The 27,077-nt window shown below is 42.1% G+C and overlaps 1 protein-coding gene across 1 annotated transcript in view; it reads left to right on the top strand.

The window, feature by feature from the left end:
* NEK10 (NIMA related kinase 10) overlaps positions 1-27,077 on the top strand; it is a 269,835-nt gene that overhangs the window by 39,264 nt on the left and 203,494 nt on the right. Inside the window, 2 exon segments of the mRNA XM_059879962.1 lie at positions 13,847-13,977; positions 15,614-15,712. Of these exon segments, the coding sequence (XP_059735945.1) occupies positions 13,847-13,977; positions 15,614-15,712 (230 nt within the window).

Here is a 27,077-nt window from a genome sequence, read left to right as displayed (position 1 = left end):
TTGTTTGTTCTTCCTTTTCTAATTCCTATGGATGACTAATTAGGTTGTTTATGTGAGTTTTTCTTGTTTCTTGAGGTAAGCCTATATCACTATAAAATTTCCTCTTTGATCTGCTTTTACTGCATCCTATATAGATTTTAGAAATTTGTGTTTGGTTTTTTTTCATTTGTCTCAAAATATTTTATGACTTCCTATGTTTTTTTTTAAATGACCCATTAGTTTTTTACTAGCATATTTTTTAGTCTCCAGTGCTTGTTTTTCCATTTTTCTTTCTGCAGGTGTATTTCTAGTTTCATGCCATTATGGTTAGGAAAGAAATGCTTGATGTAATTTCTGTCCTCTTAAATTTATTCAGATTTGCTTTGTGGCCTAGTATATGATCTATCCTGGAGAATGTTCCATGTGTAGTTGGAAATCATATATATTCCAGTTTTTGGATGAAGTGTTCTCAGTTCACTCAGTTGTGTCAGACTCTTGGCAACCCCATGAGCACACCAGGCTTCCCTGTGCATCACCAACTCCTGGACCTTGCTCAAACTCATGTTGAGATCAAGTTGGTGATGCCATCCAACCATCTCATCCTCTGTTGTCCCATTCTTTTCCTGCCTTCAATCTTTCCCAGCATCAGGGTCTTTTCCAATGAGTCAGTTCTTCAATTCAGGTGGCCAAACTATTGGAGTTTCAGCTTGAGTATCAATCCTTCCAATGAATATTCAGGACTGATTTCCTTTAGAATTCACTGGTTTGATCTCCTCAGTCCAAGGGACTCTCAAGAGTCTTCTCCAACACCACAGTTCAAAAGCATCAATTCTTCAGCAATCAGCTTTCTTTATAGTCCAACACTCACATCCATACATGACTACTGGAAAAACCATACCTCTGACTAGATGGACCTTTGTCAGCAAGGTAATGTCTGCTTTTTAATATGCTGTCTAGGTTGGTTATAGCTTTTCTTTCAAGGAGCAAGTGTCTTTTCATTTCGTGGCTGCAGTCACCATATGCAGTGATTTTGGAGCCCAAGAAAATAAAGTCTGTCACTGTTTCCATTGTTTCCCCATCTATTTGCCATGAAGTGATGGGACAGGATGCCATGATCTTAGTTTTATGAATGTTGAGTTTTAAGCCAGCTCTTTAACTCCTCTTTCACTTTCATCAAGAGGCTCTTTAGTTGCTTTTCACTTTCTGCCACAAGGGTGGCATTATCTGTGTATCTGAGGTTACTGATATTTCTCCCACAAATTTGGATTCCAGCTTGTACTTCATCCAGCCCAGCATTTCATATGATATACTCCGCATATAAGTTAAATAATCAGGGTGACAATATATAGTCTTGACATACTCCTTTCTCAATTTGGAACCAGTCAGTTGTTCCATGTCCAGTTCTAACTGTTGCTTCTTGACCTGTATACAGATTTGTCAGGAGGCAGGTGGGTGGTCTGGTATTCCCATCTCTTGAAGAGTTGTCCACAGTTTGTTGTGATCCACACAGTCAAAAGCTTTGGCATAATCAATAAAGCAGAAGTAGATGTTTTTCTGGAACTCTCTTGCTTTTTCAGTGATTCAATGGATGCTGGCAATTTGATCTCTGGTTCCTCTGCCTTTTCTAAATCCAGCTTGAACATCTGGAAGTTCACGGTTCATGTACTGTTGAAGCCTGGCTTGGAGAATTTTGAACATTACTTTGCTAGCATGTGAGATGAGTGCAATTGTGTAGTAGTTTGAACATTCTTTGGCATTTCCTTTCTTTGGAATTGGAACGAAAGCTGACCTTTTCCAGTTTTGTTGAGTTTTCTCAAATTTGCTGGCATATTGAGTGCAATTCTTTCATAGCATCACCTTTTAGGATTTGAAATGGCTCAACTGAAATTCCATCACCTCCACTAGCTTTGTTTGTAGTGATGCTTCCTAAGGCCCACTTGACTTCGCATTCTAGGAAGTCATGTCTGGCTCTAGGTGAGTGATCACACCATCATGGTTATCTGGGTCATGAAGATCTTTTTTTGTTTAGTTCTTCTGGTATTTTTGCCACCTCTTCTTAATATCTTCTGCTTCTGTTAGGTCCATACCACTTCTGTCCTTTATTGTGCCCATCTTTGCATGAAATATTCCCTTGGTTTTTCTAATTTTCTTGAAGATATCTCTAGTCTTTCCCCAATCCGTTGTATTCCTCTATTTCTTTGCATTGATCGCTGAGGAAGGCTTTCTTATCTCTCCTTGCTATTCTTTGGAACTCTGCATTGAGCTGTGTAGGGCCACCCAATATGGATGGGTCATGGTAGAGAGTTCTGACAAAATGTGGTCTACTGGAAAAGGGAATGGCCAACCACTTCAGTATTCTTGCCTTGAGGACCCCATGAACAGTGTGAAAAGGCAAAAAGATATGACACTGAAAGGTGAACTCCCCAGGTTGGTAGGTGCCCAATAAGCTACTGGAGAAGAGTGGAGAAATAACTCCAGAAAGAATGAAGAGACAGAGCCAAAGCAAAAACAACACCCAGTTATGGATGTGACTGGTGATGGAAGTAAACTCCAATGCTGTAAAGAGCAATAATGCATAGGAACCTGGAATGTTAGGTCCATGAATAAAGGTAAATTGGAAGTGGTCAAACAGCAGATGCCAAGAGTGAACATCGACATTTTAGGAATCGGTGAACTAAAATGGACTGGAATGGGTGAATGTAATTTAGATGACCATGATATCTACTACTGTGGGCAAGAATCCCTTAGAAGAAATGAAGTAGCCTTCATAGTCAACAAGAGTCTGAAATGCAGTACTTGGGTACAATGTCAAAAAAGACAGAATGATTTCTCTTCATTTCCAAGGCAAACCATTCAGAATCACAGTAATCCAAGTCTATGCCGCAACCACTAATGCTGATGAAACTGAAGTTGAATGGTTCTAGGAAGACCTACAAGACCTTCTAGAACTAACACCCTAAAAAGATGTCCTTTTCATCATAGGGGACTGGAATGCAAATGTAGGAAGTCAAGAGATATTTGGAGTAACAGGCAAATTTGGCTGTGGAGTACAAAATGAAGCAGGGCAAAGGCTAACAGAGTTTTGCCAAGAGAACAGACTGGTCACAGCAAGCACCCTCTTCCAACAACACGAGAGAAGACTTTACACATGGACATAACCAGATGGTCAATACTGAAATCAGATTGATTATATTCTTTGTAGCCAAAGACAGAGAAGCTGTATACAGTCAGCAAAAACAAGACCGGGAGCTGACTGCTCAGATTATGAACTCCTTATTGCCAAATTCAGACTTTAAATTGAGGAAAGCAGGGAAAACCACTAGACCATTCAGGTATGACCTAAATCAAATCCCTTATAATTATACAGTGGAAGTGAGAAATAGATTCATGGGATTAGATCTGATAGACAGAGTGCCTGAAGAACTATGGACGGAGGTTTGTGACATTGTACAGGAAGCCGTGATCAAGACCATCCCCAAGAAAAAGAAATGCAAAAAGGCAAAACGGTTGTCTGAGGAGGCCTTACAAATAGCTGAGAAAAGAAGATAAGCAAAAGGCAAAGGAGAATAGGAAAGATATACCCATTTCAATGCAGAGTTCCAAAGAATAGCAAGGAGAAGTGTCCTATATATATCTATTAAGTCCAGCTGATCTAAAATGTCATTAAGACCACTGTTTCCTTACTGATTTTCTGTCTGGTTGAACTGTCCGTTGTTGTAAGTGGGGTGATAAAGTTCCCTACTGTTATTGTATTAACTTCTCCTTTTATGTCTGTTAGTATATTTTATATATTTGTATGCATATAATAGGTGAATATATGTTAATGAGTTTTTATCCATTTCTTATATTTATCATTATATAATGCTCTTTTTTGTCTTTTGTTATAGTTTGTTTTGAACTCTACTCTGTATAATATGAATGTTGCTACCCCAACTTTCTTGTCATTTTCATCTGTATAAAATATTTTTCCATTCCTTCACTTTCAGTCTATTGGTTTCTGTAGCTCTGAAGTGCATCTCTTGTAAGCAGCATATAAATGGGTCTTGTTTATTTTTATCCTGTCAACCACCATGTCTTTTGGTTGGGACACTTTTGACTGACTTTTAAAGTGATTATTGATAGGTGTGTACTTTTGGTAGTTTGGTAGTTTTGTGTTTTCTTTTTATCTCTTTCCCTGTGGTTTTACAATTTTCTGTAGTATTATATTTGTGTAACTTTCTTGTTTTTGTGCACTTATTGTAGGTTTTTTATCTGTGGTTACCATGGGGTTTATATATATGCTGACTTATAACTATACCTTTTGATATATTTGATGCTTTTGATCTAATTGATGCCTTTGAACTGTGGTGTTGGAGAAGACTCTTGAGAATCCCTTGGACTGCAAGGAGATCCAACCAGTCCATCCTAAAGGAAATCAGTCCTGAATATTCATTGGAAGGACTGATGCTGAAGCTGAAACTCCAATACCTTGGCCACCTGAATCGAAGAACTGAATCATTGGAAAAGACCCTGATGCTGGGAAAAGGAGGAGGAGAATGGGACAACAGAGGATGAGATGGTTGGATGGCATCACTAACTCTATGCACATGAGTTTGAGTAAGCTCCAGGAGTTGGTAATGAACAGGGAAGCCTGGTGTGCTGCAGTCCATGGGGTCTCAAAGAGTCAGACACAACTTAGTGACTGAACTGAATAACTATACCTACTTGTTTCAAAGTATAGTTATTTAAGTTCAAACATATTCTAAAGGAAAAAAAATCTATGTTTTTTTCTCCCCTCCCCTATGTTATGTCTTTTTTAATGTTATCTTTATTTTTATCCCTTAATAGTTATAACAGTAGTTATAATTAATTGTACTTTTTTTTTCAAATCTTCATACTTGCTTAATTAAGTGGTTGATCCACAGCCTGTACTATATATCTGCCTTTACTAGTGGCATTTGTTTTTCCTTTCCTCTAAATTCTTCTTTCCACTTAAAGAAGACCCTTTAATATTTCTTGTATGGTCTTTTTAGTACTGATGAACTCTTATAGTTTTTACTTGTCTGAGAAGCTCTTTATCTTTTCTTCAATTGTGAATGATAACCTTGCTGGGTAGAGTAAGCAACACATGAACGCTCTTCATGGACAGAGCCTTGGTTTCTTACAACCCTGTTGTAAGTCCTGCTGGTTTTCAAGTCAGCTCAGGGAACTCATCTTTCTAGTGTTGGGCCCTGAGCCGGGGTGCCCAATATGTGGTTCAAACCCCTCACTCCTCAGGAAGGATCTCGGAACCTGTGATGTTATCCTTCTCTTCTGTGTCTCCTCTCAGGGCCACAGATCAACCCCATCTCTTCTCCTCCAGTTGAGGCACAGAGAAGTTCAGTGGCTTTCTCCAGGTCATACAGCCAGCTAATGGTAGATAAAGTTCTAACCAAGTATTAGTCTTTGCAGTGTGTACCTCTGAGATATCTTTAGATGATATGGAAAGTTACATTTTTAAAAAAAGGCTGGATGAGGATTGATTTGAAGAAATATGGCTTTAAAATATGTTTTTTTTTCCTCCTCTTCCTTCTCTGCTTTTAAGCCTATAACCCCACCCCCACCCCAGGAACACTTTTATCCTCACCAGTCTATTTTAGCATCACTGACTCTTTTTCTACGCCTGCATGGCTGAGACAGTCTTCCTGCCCCACTGATGAATTTGAGTCGGTGCTGTACTTCAAGCCCACTCTGTCTTAGTAAGGGAAGCACGGTGACTGAGCACACAGAGTTGGTTGTAGTTTTCATTCTTTCTCACCGTACATCCTAAGATGCAACCAGAATACCAAATACTTCCACTTCTTGCTTTTCCTCACATTTGTTATTCTCCTAAATTTCTTTTCTGTAAAATCTTACCTATTTCTAAGACCAAGATCTAAAGATTGCACCTCCATTAGAAAGTTCTCCTTTATCTTCCATTTCAGAAAGATCCTTCTCTTTCCAGACTACCTTCTTTCAACACTGTAGCATTATTTTCTTCTGTGCTTTGGAAACACTGAGAGATTATATGTTTCCAACTTTAACTTTTGTGTTCAGTTCACCATATCCTCTATTTGGTGAGTTCTTGATCAGGTTTTGCTGAATTGAACAGAAACTTGATGAGCTCATGGGTACGTATAACTGCCTGGACAGTGTAAAACAGACACCAGTGTTGGGTTTGGGCTCTGCTTATCCAGCTTTGAAGAGCTTGCTCTGTGGATCTCTGTGCCCATTCTCACTTCCTTGTTAATGCCTGGCAGCTTCATTAAAGTGAACTTAAGAGTTTTCCCCCTTTAACCAATTTTAGAATTTGCAATATGTTGTCTGACAAGTTCACACGGCATATCTTTTTGTAAAATATTTCACACATTCAAAAATGCATGTCTGTAATGCTTTAATTATTCAGAAAGTGGATAGTTCTAAGAAAAAATGAATATAACTGCTCATTTATATAAATGTCTTGAGAGTCAAAAAATTCATTCTTAATTCTGTTTATAAAAATTTCATGTGTTTCTAATTTGAAATAGTACACCTGAACACCCTATTCTCCTTTCTGTAAAATAATGAGGAGCCATTTATAACAGCAGAAAGATATTGGAGAGCATAGGTAAATCAAGAATTTGGGTAGTATACTCATTTTCACTATATTGATTCTTCCAATCCATGAACATGGTATATTTCTCCATCTATTAGTGTCCTCTTTGATTTCTTTCACCAGTGTTTTATAGTTTTCTATATATAGGTCTTTAGTTTCTTTAGGTAGATATATTCCTAAGTATTTTATTCTTTCTGTTGCAATGGTGAATGGAATTGTTTCCTTAATTTCTCTTTCTGTTTTCTCATTATTAGTGTATAGGAATGCAAGGGATTTCTGTGTGTTGATTTTATATCCTGCAACTTTACTATAATCATTGATTAGTTCAGGTAATTTTCTGGTGGAGTCTTTAGGGTTTTCTATGTAGAGGATCATGTCATCTGCAAATAGTGAGAGTTTTACTTCTTCTTTTCCAATTTGGATTCCTTTTATTTCTTTTTCTGCTCTGATTGCTGTGGCCAAAACTTCCAAAACTATGTTGAATAGTAATGGTGAAAGTGGGCACCCTTGTCTTGTTCCTGACTTTAGAGGAAATGCTTTCAATTTTTCATCATTGAGGATAATGTTTGCTGTGGGTTTGTCATATATAGCTTTTATTATGTTGAGGTATGTTCCTTCTATTCCTGCTTTCTGGAGAGTTTTTATCATAAATGGATGTTGAATTTTGTCAAAGGCTTTCTCTGCATCTATTGAGATAATCATATGGTTGAAACTGGAGCCTATTATACAGAGTGAAGTAAGCCAGAAGGAAAAACACCAATACAGTATACTAACGTATATATATGGAATTTAGAAAGATGATAACGATAACCCTGTATACGAGACAGCAAAAGAGACACTGATGTATAGAACAGGCTTATGGACTCTGTGGGAGAGGGAGAGGGTGGGAAGATTTGGGAGAATGGCATTGAAACATGTGAAATGTCATGTATGAAACGAGATGCCAGTCCAGGTTCAATGCACGATGCTGGATGCTTGGGGCTGGTGCACTGGGACAACCCAGAGGGATGGTATGGGGAGGGAGGAGGGAGGAGGGTTCAGGATGGGGAACACATGAGAAATAAAGGAATAAAAATTTATTAAAAAAAATAATAATTACTTTCAATGTAAATGGATTAAATGCTCCAACCAAAAGACACAGACTGGCTGAAAGGATACAAAAACAAGACCCTTATATGTGCTGTCTACAAGAAACCCACTTCAGACCTAAAGACACATATAGACTGAAAGTGAGAAGATGGAAAAATGTATTCCATGCAAATGGGAAGCAAAAGAAAGCTGGAGTAGCAATCCTCGTATCAGACAACACAGACCTTACATTAAAGAATATTACAAGAGATAAGGAAGGACGCTACATAATGATCAAGGGATCAATCCAAGAGTAAGACATAGCAATTGTAAATATGCACCCAATATAGGAGCACCTCAATACATAAGACAAACACTAACAGATATAAAAGGAGAAATTAACAGTAACACAATAATAGTAGGAGACTTTAACACCCCTCTCACACCAATGGACAGATCATCAAAACAGAAAATTAATAAGGAAACACAGGTCTTATATAATAAAAAAAAAAAAAGAATTTGTTTATATCTTGATTGCTCCAGAAAGAATGTAAGGTGGCTTATGAAGATATGTAAAGTACTCAGATTATCATAAAAGATAAACAAGGTTTGGGGGCAAGGTGCGGTCAGAGTCCAGATGAAGTGCCTGTGAAAATACACAAGTTGTCCACACATTAGGTGCTGAGATTTTTAGCAGTCAGTTTGAAAGAGGAAGTTTGGGGATTAATGCCCACTCACCTGAATTTCTGTTCTAACAAGTCCTGGCCTGTCTTTGCAAATGAGTCACGATGGCCAATTAAGCGGTTGCAGAGGGAAGTGTACTTTGTGGTTTGGGCAGAGAACTGCAGGAACTGGATGTCCTTCATTCAGATCTCTAATAAGCCAAACCCTCACTCACTGTTGCGTCTGTTCCCGTGTTCCACTTGCCGCTTTCATTCTGTTTGCTCTGTGTGTCTCTGCGTATCTTGTTTCTTTGCCTTACTCTTCTGAGGACAGTTCTGTCCTGACACAAGTGGAGACAGAGACACACTGAGGCGGAGAGGCCCCTTGGCTGTGAGCAGGGTAAGAATAATCATAATCCAGTAAAACCAAATACTTCAAAAAGAGAATTGCCCCATGTTTGTTGAAGCAAAGTAAAATCACAACACTGGCTGGAAGTTTCACCAGAGATATGCATAAATCTCAAAGTAATTTGACTTGAGCTGGAATTCAGTATTTATTTATTTTTTTACATTTAAAGCTATAGGGAGCTGAGAAATTGGCTTCAAATGGGGGGGAAAAGATGAAAGAAAGAAAGAAAAATGAATCATTTTAGGCCCATTTGTTGTTGTTGTTTTAGTCACTAAGTCGTGTCTAACTCTTTGCCACCCCATGGACTGTAGTCCACCAGGCTCCTCTGTCCTTGGAATTTCCCAGGCAAGAATAGCCGAGTGGGTTGCCATTTCCTACTCCGGGGGATCTTCCCAACCCAGGGATCAAACCTATGTTTCCAATTGCCTTGAAATAAAAGAAGTCTTGATAGATGCTGTGGAAAGAGAAAGTCTAAGGCGCTGTTGCTGTGCTCTGAGACGACAGGCCTAGGAAAGCAGTCACGGCCCCGGCTGGTTGAGACGCTTATCCTGGAGGAGTGGTGTGTGTGCTGGTTGAGGGGCTCCTGGGGAGGAAGAGCATCAAAGGGAAGGGGATGGCTCTTGGGAAACGGGCTGGCCATTCTGCGGTAGAATCTATAGGAAAGGCAGTCTGGGCGAAGTGAGTAAAATAATCAGCTATCCGAGGGGATTCATTTTGATATTTGGCAAAACTAATACAATTTGTAAAGTTAAAAAAAAAAAAGAATCAATCAAGAAAAAATAAATAAAATATACAGAAAACATGAGAAAAATAAAAAAAAATTAAAAAAATAAACTGAAGTGAAGCCTAGAGGGAATAAAAAGTGTTCAAAATCTCAAAAAAAAAAAAAAAAAAATAACATGCACTTAAGCAAAATGGTGACCAGACGTTTCTATTGGAAGTAGAAATAGATAAGGCTGTAAGAAGCTGTGCAGTGTCTGAAGGCCCGTCTACACATTTTCAACAGAGAAGGTTGAAATTTCCAAGTGGAAATGACATGATCACATTTTTAGAAAGGTCTTTTGCTTTACTCTTGGGTCTCTTTTCTTCTACTCATGCTGTTCAAGCTGCACAGGCTCCTGCCACTTTCTGGATCCTGTGGTTTTTCTCTGGCCTCCAGCCTGTGTAATAATCTGCCTGGAATCCTGTTCCGTGACCCACCCTATCTCTCCTTTACGTTCTACCACAACAAACCTCTGTTCACTCATTTTGCTGCACGTTTTAGTGCCCCTGCCCCCACTGGACTGTAAACTTTTTGACGAGGGAGAGGCCAGGAATGTCCTGCTCACTGTGCACCGGCTGTGTCTGCAAGTGGTGTATCTGCAACACAAGTGCTGAGTGAATGGACTTGTCCGGAGATGAATAAGTTGAGCAGAGACTGGATGAAGTGAGTGTTCACTCCACAACTTCCCATGAAAATATCTACTGTGTGTCATGACCTGCAGAAGGTGCTTAGAACACAAAGACAGATGGAGATGATGCTGTCCTCAGGGTGGCCAAACTCAGGGGCAAAGGTTAATGTTCTGTCTAGACATCATATGAGGTTGTGATGAGTGCTGTAAGAAAGGCTGGCCAGTAATGCCCCAAGGGAGGCAGTGACCGGCTCCAGCAGGGAGACTGGGGCAGGTGCTCTCCGGGAGGCTGTGTGTGCTGAGTCTGAACGGTGGTCAGCAATGCAGCTGCAGCATGTGCCCGGGTGGGAGTGCTCACCTGCTGCTCTGCTTTCTGGGATGAGTGACCTGTTTAATGCACCTACAACTTGGGGAGTTGTTTTAGTTCACCCTGTATTTTTGGTTTGTTTATTTTATGTGGTGTGTGTGTGTGCTCACTCAATCGTGTCTGACTCTTTGCAACCCCATGGACTGTAGCCTGCCAGACTCCTCTGTCCATGGAATTTTCCAGGCAAGAATACTGGAGTGGGTTACCATTTCCCACTCTAGGGGATCTTCCCAACCCAGGGATCAAACCCGCATTTCTTGTGTCTTCTGCATTAGCAGGCAGATTGTTTATCACTGTGCCACCTAGGTAGGTAGGTTTAGTCACTCAGTTGTGTCTGACTCTTGTGACCTCATGGACTGTAGCCTACCAAGTTCCTCTGTCCCTGGGATTTGCCAGGCAAGAATACTGGAGTGGGCTGTCATTTCCTTCTCCAGGGGACTGTGCCACCTGGGAAGCCCTATTTTATGTGGACTTATTGTCAAATCAAAGCAAATATTGTAAAAGGAGATGATGCTGGGCTGAAAGCCAGGGAAAGAACACAGGGGGACAGATTTCTCTCTCAACATGAAGGAAATCTTGGGCAAGGGTAGGACTCTGAAAAGCAAATGGGCTGACTCGAAACAGTGTTTCTCATCATTGACAATACACCAGTACATGCTGGAGGACTGAGTGTTGGAGAGGGAGGAGATTGCCTGTATCTAAATCTCAGTTCTGCCCCTGTGAGCTCTGGGCCCTAAGTCAGTCAGCTTTCTGTGACCCAGTCTTCTCATCATAAAATGGTATTTACCTCATAGGGTCATTATAAGGATTAAATGGGTTTCAACCTGCAAAACACTTCTAATAGTACCTGGCATGTGGTAATTACCACATCAGTGTTATCTGTGGTGATGGTAATAATGATCGTGTTGATGATAATGATGGTGACAATGGTGATTGTGGTGGTGATGATGGAGGTGATGCTCCTGAGGGTGGTGATCATGATGATGAAGGTGGTGCGGATAATGATGGTGGTGGGGATGGTGGTGGTGGTGACAGTTGTGATGGTGATGATGGTGACGATGACGATGAGTGGCTGAATCTTACGCCTTTTGAGGAAGTTTTAAAATCTGAGAGCCAGAAGTCCTTCATTGCAGGAAGGGACACACATTGAAATTATCTCTATGAATTTGTGTTATGCTAAATTTATGATGCTGGAAATTCAGATTCTGGGTTGCCCAAAATAACCTGTCAGATTGTAGTACATCTTAACAGAATGAATGGCTTAACATGACAGAAGTCTGTAAGTGGCCCTGCCACTCTGGATACCCTGACTGTGGCTGCTCCAGGTTGTGGACCTATTTATGTGGTAGATAGAAGATTCGCAGACAGCCTAAGGAATTGGGAGCCCAAGAGAAAAGGCTCTTGGGCTTGAACTTGCTTTGAACTGGGTTTCAGACTTATACTTTTATTTGAATAAGGCTGGTTGCTTCAAGATTCTCTTAAGTTCCTGGTCTTTGCAAGCTATAGATGACAAGTCCATCTCATCCACTGCATGTCCATGGGTGGATTCCCAGCACCTGCTCTGCTGCCAAAGGGAATGGCTGCAAGCTGCCTCTGCTTCCCACCCGCCCTCTCTCTGAAGTACACTGGGATGTTCTCTCTGTGCTGGCTCTTGCAGCAGTGTTCTGGTGGTTGGGCTGATGACAAGGGGTTTTGAGAGCTCTTGGACCTGGAAAGCCTACTTCTTGTCTGCTGCATCATTCCATGTTCTGAGTAACACAGGACAGTCTGCTCATGGTTGTGACCTCATGCCTAGCATCATTTGGGTTATCACATCTCATCATCTTATTTGGAAGGACAAATCTCATTTATTAGCAAATGCATCTGTGCAATGGGAACAATTTTGAGGATTAAAAGAGTATAAAGCACTGAGAACTATGCCTGGCAAATAGCAAATGCTTTATAAATCCTAAGTCATTTAGTTTTCCGATAACTCTGAGCTGCATACAATTATTATCTCCATTGTGTTGATGTGGAAACCAATGCACAGTGAGACTCAGTAACTTTCAAGATCCACAGCTATCTAAGAGTAGTTTTCAAGCAAGGGATCTGATCTGGAGTTCATTCTCTTAACCACTAAGCATTGTACCTCAAGGGGCTGTGGCCTGTTGTCTTGTGGGGGTTGTGGATTGGTTGGCTAACTGAATTGACTTAGACATGTGGTTTTACAGGATATAAGATTTATTATTAATCTTTTGAGAATTCAGCTATGGCTGGCATATGATGAAGAAGGGTTTGGGGGATTTTGCTAGCCATTAAACAATGACCCTATTAGAATGTATTTCTGTTAGTTGACTGCCTTGTGGGCAGTCTGGCATGTTCTTGTTAGATGAAGAAATGGCATCTTTATGCAGGTTTCTATCAAATGCTTTGATGAAATAAGGTAATAAGCACAGCATATTGTAGCATTATTTGATGATTGTGTGGAACAGAATGATTATGGAAAATAAAAGTTTGTTTGGTTATATTACGCTTTTCTTACCTCATCTGTAGTAACTTAGCTAATTATAGAACATTCCTTATTTGTACTTTGGAAAAAAATAGAGTATTTGCACCTTGCTCAATTTTATTGTGGTACAAGAAGTAGTCCTCAGGGTTATCCCAATTACAGGTAAGAGAGGCAACTTGAATACTGATAATATCACAATTTACTATGTAAATAATTACTGTTAAAATTATAAATAGGGGCATAGTCAAATTGTTTTAATGTAAGCAAATTTTTCCTTTCCTTATGGTTAATTCTGTAATATATTTTCATGACTTTTATAAACACGATTGAGGAATCAGGATGTTCAGACTGATTAAAAGGGATAGAATCTCTTTGCCTTCATAGCTCTAAGAGTTGGCATTCAATATGCATGATTGGTAAATATGAAGGATGAGTGAAGATGACTCATTCTCAGTCATCTAGACCAGAGTTTCTAGCTGGATCTGCCAATTCTCTGCTCTGACTGCACACTGGAATCACCCAAGAAGCTGCAAAAGCCCCCAGTACCCAGGCCTCCCTGGGTCTGGATCCCCAGCAAAGTGGGAACTGCTGGGGATACAACACTGAACAGCATGGGCAAGCTCCTGCTGTGTTGAGCTGACAGTGTAATCAAGGGAAACTGAAAACGTAAAAAGTGTAAGATATGCAGCATAAGGCAGAGAGAGTAGATGAGCAGAGAGAAGTCGAGGGTGTCTAAATCTTGGGAAATCCAGACATCTGACACAGTTCTCACGTTAATTGTTGGCTTGGGGCACACCCGTTTCCTTCACCCACCCCTCTGTTTTTGTATGACTTCTTTATCCTAAGCTGAATTGTCCTCCCTCAAGTCCTTTGTGCTTCTTTTTCTATAGCTTCCAGCCATTAACTTCGATAGCGTCCAGAACAGCATAATGAAGTCTGAGCCTGCCGTCAGGACAGGTGGGCACAGAGCTCGAGGTCGGTGGCATGAGTCCACAGAAGCTGTTGAACTCGAAAATTTTAGGTAAGAAATCCAGCATGTTTCTTGCCTTCAGCAGCCTGGGCTGCTAATTAGCCCAAAGACTTATTTAAGTTTGTCACAGGGGCTAAAATGGGAAGTCCATGTTAAAATTTACCATGGGGAGTCTGAACTTAATAATTGTAGTTAGCACTTAGCCCACTCCCGGAAGTGCTGTGTGAGCAACAGACTGTCTGCCTGCAGATGGAAGTGACCTGGGAGCTTCGGGACACCTGGCTGACATACATTTGGCGTTTGCTCCATCAGGTTGACCTGGCGAGGCTGATAGTGAGCTTTGTCTTTAGCTTTTGGGGGGTGCATATCTCGCCTGCTATGAGGAGGCATGAAAGCCCTCGCTGTGAGCAATCATGATGGCTGAGGACGTGGTTGTCAAAGTGCTCAGGCTTTCAGTTGAAATATTGCTCACCTTTCACGTTGAAAGTGCCAGCCCACGGTTTGCTCTCCTGTTGCCATGGAGACCTCTTAGCAGCTGTATGCTGTCATAGGCCACCCCTGTTCAGGGAGCTGGTTCTCTCCAGCTCTCCCTGTGGTAAGGTCATTTGACACTAAGTACCATGTAAATAATGAATGACATGAAATACCATATAAATATTCTAGAATGATCATTTATTTTTTTGGCCTAAGTCTTCTTTCTCTGTTATTTTCTGACAGTGAATTTAATAGTCCACAAACATCACATGATGTTACATGAGTTAATATTTTTAAAATACATATTTAGTGAGAAATGCAGAAGTCTTTAAAAATTGTCACATATTCAGTCTGCCCATTCTGTGTACTAAGAACTATGACAGCCCCCCTCTACTATGGAACTAGATTAGGGGGCACAGTCAGTCCCATGACCTCTGACATCGCATGAGGGTGGAGCAGTACAAATGGCAATAATAAGGCTACAAAACCTGCCTCTGAGGAGGTGTATTTATGGAACTCCAGTGTATTTAGCCTAGTTCTAAAAATTAGTCTATTTGAATGTACATGAAATATCATATTATATATTCCATAGCAATGTGATCCTTTTAAAGGGTATGGCTTTGGGATATTTTTAACCTTTCTTTTGGCTGTAATATCAGGAGAGAAAAAACTGAAGTTAGACTATCTCACCGCTTTGTTGTATTCACACCCCGCCCCCCGCCACCCCCTGCCACACACACACAATCCACAACCACAAAAGCTCTCACAGTTGAAGGGCTGTTGACCACAAGGAGATATGTATGGTGTCCAGTGGTGTTAACAGCTATAGTGGCCACAGCCGTGGCAGGGAGTGAGGTGAAGGGAGGGGGCCTTGTCTGCCTGTTGCATGCTGTCTAGATCACGTACTCTAATGCTCTTTCTCTCCACGTGGCCTTTTCTTCCCTCTCACAAATTTTAACTATTAAGTGTTTATAGGGAATAATATAATGTAATAAAATGAAATATATATGCTTGACTCTAATCTTTATTATTAACTCTATAATTTAATTTCCACCTTCTATTTCAACAGCTGATACTTGCTTTGGCAATACACTGGATTTCAAGAATCCTTCAACATTTGCATGCATATAGGTGATCTTCCTCTGCATTGGTAATTTTGAGGCAGTCTAAATAATTTTTATTACAAAATGCTTTTCTGTTTGTTTCATCTTAGTATAAACTACAAGAATGAGAGAAATTTCAGCAAACATCCCCAGCATAAACTATTTCAGGAGATATTTACAGCTTTGGTGAAAAATAGACTCATATGCAGGTAAGACTGTCCCAGAAAGAAAAAGACATTTACCCAAGAATGGCATGTATTATGTATCTTGTTTCTAGCATCCAGTTTGAAGCGGTTTATGAATGTAACATGCTCAAAGGATGAAACAGAGCAAAGACCATTTCAAAGGAGCTGAATGAATCATCACTGCAGATGAGCTCATTAAAATTACTCTGGTTAGGCCTGAATTTAGCTGAATTTTATGATAGACAAGCCAGAATGGGAACACACCCAAGTCACGCTGTTTTCCTTGTCTTGAGTTTGGATATTCAGGAGGCGTTTATCACAGAGACATCGGGTAACACCATGGCCAGCATCCTCAAAGTCCGGATTTGCAGTCAATCCAAGCACTGATTAACTGGGCTGCTGCAGCCTGGACCTCAGGGAAAGGATAGAGTGAGATAACCAGTTACAGCCTGGGGACGATATTTCTTTTCAGGACAAAGTCAAATGTTCTTTCCTCTGCTCTCCTTTGTCTTAACACTGGTGCACTGTGGGCTGCAGGGAAGGGCTAGCTGGCCGGCCCTCCAGATTCCCTCCTGAAAATACCAGGGGTTTTCAGTGAGCCATTGCCTGGTGCCGGACTGTAGTCAGGAGTGACCTTTCTCTTGGTCCTGGGCCACTTGCAGTGGGAGCTGTGCTGCTGTCAGGCTGGAAGGAGACTCCCAGCACCCTTCGTGGCTGGGCTGGCCTTCTACTCTTCCTGAGAGGCCAGACTTTCTCCCCCCAGGCACTAGCAGAAAAGCCCAGGAAGAACCTTGGATCTTCCCCATCACTCTGAAACTTGATTGAGATATCTGAATTCTGTCCCAGTGAGATGGGAAAGATTGCTCTTATTCTGGAAAATAGAAAGATTACTGAAAACTTAATGACTGACTGAAATAAGACTGACTTGGTCCAGTGCAGTAGAACAGCATCCCTAAGCAGAGTGTAAGTGGTAGTCTGAGGATTTGGTCTTTTGGAGGGGTTATTTAGTATTGAAAACTTAAGTACTGACAGTGACTGCCAAATAAATTGGTTTAATTTAAAACAATCTAGGGTTGGGATTGCATGTGCCATGGCTTCGTATGTGGTTTAAGCAGAAGATCAGAAGACTGGCTCAGATGACACAAGACGCCTAGAATCTTTACCAAGGTTATGTAATTGGGTTACAGTCAATATTGTCAATATCCTCAAAAGATTGTTGAAAGATTAATGACCATGGCAGAGGACCTGAGGTTGTCCTGGACTATCTGCTCTTGTGCTTGAACAGAGTAAGAGCAATGTTAGTAGCACAGTAATTATGCCTGAAATGGTATTATTGGAAAATTGAAGTTCTTTAATTTGTTTTGAAGATGGTAATCATGGACTCCTCAGGGGATGTCCAATAGGTCATTTGTTGGGTTGGTACTTTGGGGAAGGCATAAGTTTTACTGTATTGAGTGTAGAGATCTTACTATCTCTCTGCCCTGCAGACACCAGGTACAGGAATCATCAGGAAAGATAGGCAGGTGAGGGCTGGCCTCCAGCAGCTGAAAGAGATCTTAACAGTTCTGAGGTCAAGAGATCTCCTGTGAGGACATTTTCAAATTCTTAGTGATTATCGAGGCATCTTACACTGGACGGAATTATTGACTTGCAACACAATCAGTTCCTGGAAATCTTTAAACCTGGGAGAGATGATTATAGATATCTTTGCTCTCCTGGGAGGAGAAGGAATTTAGGAATGTTGAACATGAAGAGCATCCTTTCATGTCATCCTCTCACTGCTGACAGATTGTTACCTCCAGTTCTATTCTAAAAGCAGGGTTGGGTAAAAGATGGATTAAGTATAAAAGTCTTCCATTGTTTCTTACCCCATATAACCTTGTTTGTTTGGCCAGAACTACCTGTTTTTTCTTTTCCCTCTAACTTTAGTCTAGTAGAAATACATCTCAGGACCTTTACTGGTATGGTTTCCTATCCCTTTTCTTTGCAAACAACAGATTTGATGTTGACTGAAAGGCTTGGATTCAGTTCAAGAAACAAATTGTTGAGCCTCACCATGTACATGTCAGAGAGGGTGAAAGTACAGAGATGATTAGGACACACGGTCTCTTTCTTCCTAGGGACTCACTCCGGTCAGCTAGTTACCCACATCTCAGTACAAAGAAACTGTGACAAAAAGTAAAGTATATTACGACAAACATAGGGTGGATGAAGTTGCAGGGGTGTGGACTTCGGCCTTTGGTCCAACTCTGGCTATATGTAAGACTGGGCATGTTTCAGATGCTGTGCTGCTCAAGTTCACCCTGATAATACGGCTGACTGGGAATTTAGTCTCACCTACTTATACCCATTGGACATTTTTCTTGTTTGTTCCTCTTCTATTTCATTTTCCTCAACAACATTCACCTCTAAACCACACTTCTGGATACCCTGTTTCCTGGGTTGTTTTCCTAAGATTGACTTCTAATTTCCCCTTTGTTCTCAGAAATAACATTGCCAAGCAGCATCTGAAATGAGACAAGAGTTGTTACTCCAGAGTCAGATGAGGCAACTACCTCACAGTAGACCTCAAAAGGCAAGCGAAAATGTCTCTGAACCTGAGGTCACTCTGGGTTGTACATGGCAATAAATCTTGATGTGTGGCAGGGGATATAAATGGATTTTCGTCTTCCCACTTTTCCTTCTACCCTGAGATCATTTGTCCTCAGTAGAGTCTGCTGTTTGAAAATGCATCCACCTCTTTTTCATCTTATTTGCCTGTGCAAGAAAGCACAGAGTTATGAGATTGTGTAGGGAAGTAGAAACTGTTACAACACTGGCACATTTAAACCAGAAAAAGATGATTATAGATGTCTTTGCTCTCATGGGAGGAGAAGGAATTTAGGAATGTTGAACATCAAGAGTATCCTTTCGTGTCATCCTCTCACTGCTGACAGATTGTTACATCCAGTTCTAGTCTAAGTAGGGTTGGGTGAAAGATGGATTAACTGTTAATCCGTGCATAGATTAAAAATTAACTGACCGCTTATAAAGCCAACCTCTACTCCAGGATCTTTTCTGTGTAACTGCTCCTCTGAGGCACCTCTCTTGGTCCATTCCCTGCTGATTGCCAGAGGATGTGAATATTCCGTGCTGCTGCTGCTGCTGCTAAGTCGCTTCAGTCGTGTCCGACTCTGCGAGACCCCATAGACGGCAGCCCACCAGGCTCCCCCGTCCCTGGGATTCTCCAGGCAAGAACACTGGAGTGGGTTGCCATTTCCTTCTCCAATGCATGAAAGTGAAAGGTGAAAGTGAAGCTGCTCAGTCGTGTCTGACTCTTAGTGACCCCATGGACTGCAGCCCACCAGGCTCCTCCGTCCATGGGACTCTCCAGGCAAGAGTATAAGACATAACCTAACTTGTGAAACTGGATGAAGATGTAGAATTTCATGCAGTTATTGCAAGTGATGGTGCTGAACTGGTAGGACCTGATCAGTGAGGCCCTGGCAGAATCAGACCACCTGATGATTGTAGAATAGAGTATTAACAAGGAAGGTGAGAGGGTGAAATTCAGAAAAGCATGTTTTGAATAGCAAAGATTAGGAGAAGCCATTAGGAGACATGGATGGATCTTTCTAATATATTTACAAAAATGAACCTGTTTTATGCTGCAGAAATAAAAAGTAAATTCAAGGAAATTGGATCATGTTATATGACTTTGTCAGAAAATATATGCCAAAAAGTGTCAGCTGAACCCATTATATAGTTATCAGGTCAGAGTTGTATTATACGTTAAATTTTGTTAAATGTAAAATAAAATATATCTAAGTTTCATGATTTATTTGTTAAACTATTGGGTTTAACAAAACTTCTTTCAAGTTTTTGATAAGATCTTACAGAAAAACCTGAACAAACTTTTTTAGTCACCTCAATAATATTTTAATTACACCGTGTCCCCTTCTCTGTAATATGAAAATTGGGGTTATTTTAAAGTAGCTTCTTGGGAATTCCCTTGTTGCCTAGTGGTTAGGATCCTGGACTTTCACTAAGGTGGCCCAGGTTCAAGGCATGGTCAAGGAACTGAACTGAGATCTCACAATCCACATGTCACAATCAAAAAAAAAAAGAATAAATAAATAAAGTGGGTTCTCTTTTAGGTATGACTATCCTAGTAATTGGAGAAGGCAATGGCACCCACTCCAGTACTCTTGCCTGGAAAATCCCATGGACGGAGGGGCCTGGTGGGCTGCAGTCCATGGGGTCGCTAGGAGTCGGACACAACTGAGTGACTTCACTTTCACCTTTCACTTTCATGCATTGGAGAAGGAAATGGCAACCCACTCCAGTGTTCTTGCCTGGAGAATCCCAGGGCCTGGTGGGCTGCTGTCTATGGGGTTGCACAGAGTCGGACATGACTGAATCGACTTAGCAGTAGCAGCAGCATCCTAGTAATTGCCAGGATATCTCTTCTCTCACCTGTAACTTTTTTTTCCACCTGTAACTTTTATAGAAGTGAGTGTGTTCCAGGTTCTTTAAGTTCAGTTAAAAGAGAACCACCTGATCTAATTAAGCATGGCTTTTTTTTTTTTTGTCCATAAGTGCAGTCACTTTTCTGATAAGAACAAGTTGGCATCCTTATTTTACATCACATTTCCTGAAATACATGCTACAAATTTGAAGTATTTTGGAAATGCATCTAGGAAGTCTGGATTGGGAAGCTGTTTGCACTTTCTACAAGAACTGCTCAAGAGCTCAAGGACTGCTTGAATTAGGGAAAGATATCTGGTCCAAACCATCACAATCCAATTAAAAATGCTGAAAGTGTTCTGTGACCTTCCCAGGGACCTCTAGCCCAGGAGACCTATGGAGTTACTTGTTTGCCGCTTACCCCTCTGTTGTCCACATCCACACTAGAATCGAGGCCACAAGGCAAGTGCATCTTCTTTGGAGCTTTGCCCAATCTTCAGCTTCAGCTCTCTAGAGCTATTACGGGGACCAAAGGGTCGGAAGAAACAGCAATCTCATCAGAGTCTTGATTAAGTTCTTAAAATAGACCAAGGTGATGGAGAGATGCTTTTTCTTTTTAAAAAGAATTTTTTTGGCTTTATGGCATGTGGGATCTTATTTCCCTGACCAGGGATCAAACCCGCACCCCCTGCACCACAAGTTCAAGTCAACCACTGGGCTACCAGGGAAGTTCCAAGAGTGGCTTTTTCTGTGATTTTATCTCATCAGGTAGTAGAGAGGCCAGTAGGAGCCTCTGAAGACTTCTTTCTCCCCCAGGAAAAGAGAACCCTGGTCACTTTGGTAAAGTGTGCAGAGAGCTCAGACCTCTCTAGAGAGGTCTTCATGTCAGTCCCAGAAATTGGACACAGAGAAAGGCTCATTAAAGTCCCCAACATGTTAGGTTTGGGTCTTTAGATACCTAAAAAAAAAATCTCCTGGTAGTCCAGGTAAAACTCCAGTTTCTTTCTGGTTCACAGTTTCGTCTGAGGTCTTCTTCCTCCTTTGCCTTGTCTCTCGCTCCTGCCCAGCACATCCTTTGGGCTCACCAAGGTGAGACTGAACCCTTTATTGTTTCTTGGAAAGTTATTCTCTCTCTGTCTTGCCTCTGAGCCTCAGCCCCTGCTCATCTTTGTCTGAAGCCTGCCACCCCCACCTCTTTGCCTTTCTGGCTGTTCCAGCTCCTCAAAGGACCCTGCGCCCATGCTCCTCCTGCTATGTGCCGAGCTGAGCTCTTCAGGAACAGAGCTTGGGTCTTTTATTGCCAACTCAAGCCATTGACGCTGGTTTTATTGGAGAGTGTGCAGACTGAGAGTCTTCATGAAGTGGAATTTCTTTGCATTAAATTTTTTTGATTACTATAAAAATTTGAAAAACACAGAAAGCTATAAAAAATGAAAATTTACCCTTTATACCACCCTAGAAGTTGCTACATTAACTCTTTTCTTACACTATGTGTTTGTTTATGTGGCTGTGTCGGGTCTTGGTTGCAGCACTCAGGATCCTTGGCCTTGCTGCAGCTTATGGGAGCTTTAGCTGAGGCATGTGGGATACCTCCCTGACCAGCTCCCGGCATTGGGAACCCAGAGTCTTAGTCACTGGACCACCAGGGAAGTCCCAGAAAAAGCTACGTTAACTCATATTATATTTCCTTGTAATCTTGTAAAAACACTATATGCTTGTTTATTCCATTTATGTGACAGATTATTGTTGTTCAGTCACTAAGTCATGTCTGACTGTGACCCTCATGGACTCCAGCATACTAGGCTTCCCTGTCCTTCACCATCTCCTGGAGTTTGCTCAAACTCATGTCCATTGAGTCAGTGATGCCATCCAACATCTCATCCTCTGCCACGCCCTTCTCCTCCTGCCGTCAATCTTTCCCAGCATCAAGGTCTTTTCTAGTGAGTTGGCTCTTGACATCAGGTGGCCAAAGTATTGGAGCTTTATCTTCAGCATGATGATTAATGATTCCTAACCTGGAGCAAATATGTAGTTCTTACATGTTATTGTCGTTCAGTCGCTAAGTTGTGTCCAACTCTTTGTGACCCCATGGACTACAGCATACCAGTCTTCCCTGGCCTTCACTATTTCCTGGGGTTTGCTCAAATTCATGTCCATTGAGTCACTGATACTATCTAACCATTTCATCCTCTGCTGCCTTTTTCTCCTTTTGTCTTCAATCTTCCCAGCATCAGGGTCTTTTTCAATGAGTCAGATCTTCGCATCAGGTAGCCAAAGTATTGGAGCTTCAGCAGCAGTTATTCTAATGAATATTCAGGGTTAATTTCCTTTAGGATTGACTGGTTGGATCTCCTTGAAGTCCAAGGGGCTCTCAAGAATCTTCTGCAGCACCACAATTCAAAAACATCATTTCTTCAGTACTCAGCCTTATTTATGGTCCAACTCTCACATCTGTACATGACTACTGGAAAAAACCATAGCTTTGACTATATGGACCTTTGTCACCAAAGTGATGTCTCTTTTTAGTACACTGTCTAGGTTTGTCATAGCTTTTCTTCCAAGGAGCAAGCATCTTTTAATTTCATGGTTTCAGTCACCATCTGCAATGCTTTTGGAGCCCAAGAAAATAAAATCTGTCACTGCTTCCACTTTCCTCACAAATAGAATTTGCCATGAAGTGATGGGACCAGATGTCATGATCTTAGTCTTTTTGAACATTGAGTTTGAAGAAACCAGCTTTTTCACTCTCCTCTTTCACCTTCATCAAGAAGCTCTTCAGTTTCTCTTTGCTTTCTGCCACTAGAATTTCATGTTAATTTCTCCTAAAATGTTATTTAGTTTACCCCAAGCTTAAGTTGTTTATATATGCACACTATATGTATGTACACACACGCATGCACACACACACACACACACACACACACACACACAGAGTCATCCAGTTCTCTCTCTTTTTTTTTTTTTTTTTTTTTACTGTTTACTACTGCTTCCTAGGAAACTCATTCACTCAAATGGCTAACAGGCAGAGAATTAAAATCATCCCAACTTGTCAGGAGAGGACCACTTCTTGTTTGTCCACACATAAGCACCAGAGCCAGTTTTAAACTTGACCAAATCAATAATTGACAGTTTCCCATCAGTGCCTGAGCTTCTGATAACCAGGGAGTAAGCTAAAGCACATTCTGGATCCCCCTTTACATGGCCAAAATCAGTCCGTCCCGAGGACACCCCCCACTTAGGAAAGTCACCACTCCTGACTTTCTCTGTCAGCTTTTCTCTGAGAGATGGAAACCTCTCTCCTGCTATAGTCTTTTCCTTCATGTGTTGATTGGTGGACTTCTTTGGGCATCTCAGCATCACCATGCCTAAAATAGGACTTCTGATTTCTCTTATTCACCTTGCCTTCCTCTCAACTCTAGTCTCTCCCACGTGTTGACCTGTCCTAGCTGCACAGTCTCTTGCGCTGACCATGCTCCTGGCTGACTGGGCTCCTGGCTCTGACCGTGACTCCCTGTAGTGTTCTTAACAGCACGTCCCGAAGGATCTATTCAGAATCTCTGTCACATGATGTGAGTCCTATGCTTAAAGGCTGCCTGTGACTTTCTGGAGTAAAAAGTCCAAAATCCCTGTTGCTATTCTACAAAGATCTGCAGAACTGGCTCTTGCTGTCTCTATAACATCAACTCCCATGACTCTGTCTTTGCTCTTCTTGCTCCAGCCCTCAAGGGTTTCCCTGCACAAACCAGTGCATACACACTTCAGTCTTTGGCTGTTCAGACCTCGACTCATTCCTGAGTTCACTCAGATGCTACTCGTATCTGAAAACATTTCTCTGACTCTCCTAAACGCGCATTCCCAGGACTCCCTAAACCTTTAGCGTTGTTGTTTTTCCCTGGTCACCACCTGATGTGCAGTTTTGTTTGTGTGTGGGTTATTGGTCTTCTTTCTCTTGATGGTAACCTCTATGAACACCAGGGCATAGTTCTGGCAGGTTGCAGTCCTGGGCGTGTGACAGCGTCTGGATCCTGGTAGGTGATGAGAGTAACTATCTGAAAGCATTCAATCTCTGAACTTTCACCAGTCATGCAGAAGAAACAGCTAGGACAGTTGTTTCTATTCAAAATCTGGCTTTCAGGACCAACATGACCTATCGGATAGACCTCTGACTGGGTGTCTCTTCTGGGCCAGATTTAGTGGATGACACAGCCCATTAAGAACAGTGGGACAAGTCAGTAAAAATTCCCTAAGTACTCACTTATAATTCATGTCTTCACATGTTTTATTTAAGTTTTTACATCTCCATTTTGATGTGAATTTTACTTTTACAACTATCCAAAAGAAAAAAAAAAGAATCTACCATAGGGATTTGACATACTATTTATTTTGAAACAGGTCTCAGTGTCTCCACAGTAAAATTTTGAGACAAATATGGCAGTTTTTGGTGGTGTTTGTTTTGTGTGGATGAGAAGGGCGATCTCATAGTGGCCCCTCTGAAGACGCCGCCGCTTCTGGGTGAGAGGCGGCTGAGGTTTAAGCTCTGGCGTTGGCGTCAGCCCTGGGTGGAGTTGCCCTGGCCACAGACCCTCCGTGCTCTCTGCCCACAGCGTCGTGGCTGGCGTTTACCTGCAGCTCTCAAGTCACACCCGGGTTTCTTCAGCAGAGCAGAAGGGTGAGACCCTGACCACCCTTTCTCTTTTCAAATGCTTCGTCTCTGGTGGCACTGTTTCTCCTCCTCTGTTTGCATCGAGAGCAGAAAGTGGCATCTGATCCCGAAATGGAAGTGGCAGGCGGTCATGACAGAGGCGTGGGGGCTAGTCCGCTGCCTCGTGCGAACAGTCCTGCGAGTGCAGTGGCAGAAGCTCAGTCACCAGAGGGGACATGTATTTGCCTGGTCGTGCGTGAATCTGCTGCCCTGAGGCTGCTATAATGGGACACATCCTCCGGGGAAACACTGTCTTTGCTGACAAACAAGGTTCTCAGAGCTACCTCAGGAGACCCCTCGCCATTATACACGCCTGCCCCAACAGGAGATGCATTGAAGAGCCCCTTTCTGTCATCCATGTCATGTAGGAGGCCCCGGGTGAAGGGGGATATGGGAGCTCTGACCTGGGGGTCAGGGCCCCAACTCTGCTACCTGTACACTCGGTGGCCCGGGACTGGCCCCTCCTCAGTCAAACAAAGACTTTGGAGTCTGTCATTACCATTCTCTGTAATTCTCTGCTTGCATTAGACTCGCTGTGTCTCCTAGTCCCCCAACTCCTGGCGAACAGAGCTCTATATCACCTTACAGAACATGCCATTCCCCAGGGGCAGCAGAGCTCCAGCCAACGGGCCCCGTCCTTGAGCGGGGTGAAGGGCTGGGAGCCATGGAAGGAACAACTGCTCCTCAGAGGTCAGTACTCTGGAGGATGCCCCACAGGGCCCAGACACGAGGAATTCTATTTACATTGACAACAGCTGAGGACAGAATCACATAGAAATATTAACAGCTTCAGGCCACAGTCCCTAAATTGCAGAACAAAAAAATGCCATTTGTTTGGAACAGAACTTTCAATCCTGAGATTTTCTAGAATTCTTTATTTATTTACATTCCTTTAATAGGAAAACAAGACAAAAAGCTATTCTGGAATTCTTTTTTTTTTTTTTTAGAGGTGAGAAGGAACAGAAAAAAACCTTTTCATATTGATTTTAATATGAAAAAGCATTAGAAAGCTCATGGACTTCCCTCATGAAAGTTGTACGTTCTTAACAAGAAAAATTCCAAGCATACACAGATTTGTCATATGAGTCATCTCCCAGTGTATCCCATGGCTTCTCCTCTTAAATAATGAAGAGCAGCCAGCATTAAACCTCAGGAGGCTGCCAGCAGCTGTTGCCACTGGATTATTATTCCCGTTAGATCTTTGGGGTGTAGTGTTGGCTGCAGGCTATCTTTAGCTGACCCCAGCACCTGGAAGGGAAACCAGTCACTCGCCATCCCTCTCTTATGAGATGAAAGATTTTCTGTCTCTAATAGGAGTCTCAGAATAACCACATCCTGACAAGGGTTCCCAGAAGTGATTATTTGAAATTCAAAATGTACTTCAAATTTGCATTATTTTTCCCAATGCAGGAAGTTAGGATGAACTATAGTGCAGCTTCCACTGTGGCCTTGGATAATTCTGTCTGGCTACAGCCCTCGGAGGAGGTTGCACGTGTGTGTGCTAAGCTGCTTCAGTCTTGTCCGACCCTGCGACCCCATGGACTGTAGCCTGCCAGGCTCCTCTGTCCGTGGGATTCTCCAGGCAAGAATACTGGAGTGGGTTGCCATTTCCTCCTCCAGGGGATCTTCTCAACTCAGGGATCGAACCTGCTTCTCTTGCAGCTCCTGCATTGCAGGTGGATTCTTTACCACCAGTGCCACCTGGGAAGCCCCAGAAGGGTTGAGTCCTGTCTTTATTTTCAGAAGAGACTGAACTTTGCCTCCAGTAGCAGAGGTGTCACAGTCATGGTACCCAGATTGAAGGAGGGCTGTGAGGTGCTGGAACCTGTGGCAGGCAGCTCTTGCCAGGGGCCTTGGTGGTGGCAGGAAGAGTGATTCTCAGCCAGAAATCTTCTTGAGACACTGTGTTCAACCTCCATCTACAGAGCCAGGCCTCTTGTGGGGACTCTCACTTATAAGATGCAGGCAAACATCCTTGGAAATATAAGGCTGTGGGAAAAGCATATTTCCAGCTTCCTTCCTGTGAGCTGAGTCAGTGGATGGAAGGAGCGAGTGGCTTGGGGTGGAGAGTAGTGGCTGGGCTCTGGTGGAGGAATCACAGATGCTCGATCTGCCTTCTAGGAGGTATGTTTCTTGCACTCAGGTGTGAGGTGTGCAGGTTTGGGACAGAGCTGAATTTTTCCGGATTGAGAAACAGTCACAGTTGAATTCCACTGCCACCCCCTGCCCCCAACCCCAACA

The sequence above is a fragment of the Bos taurus genome, chromosome 22 (assembly GCF_002263795.3).
Source record: "Bos taurus isolate L1 Dominette 01449 registration number 42190680 breed Hereford chromosome 22, ARS-UCD2.0, whole genome shotgun sequence".
NCBI classification, from domain to species: domain Eukaryota; kingdom Metazoa; phylum Chordata; class Mammalia; order Artiodactyla; family Bovidae; genus Bos; species Bos taurus.
This window is presented reverse-complemented; position numbering and strand designations above follow the sequence as displayed.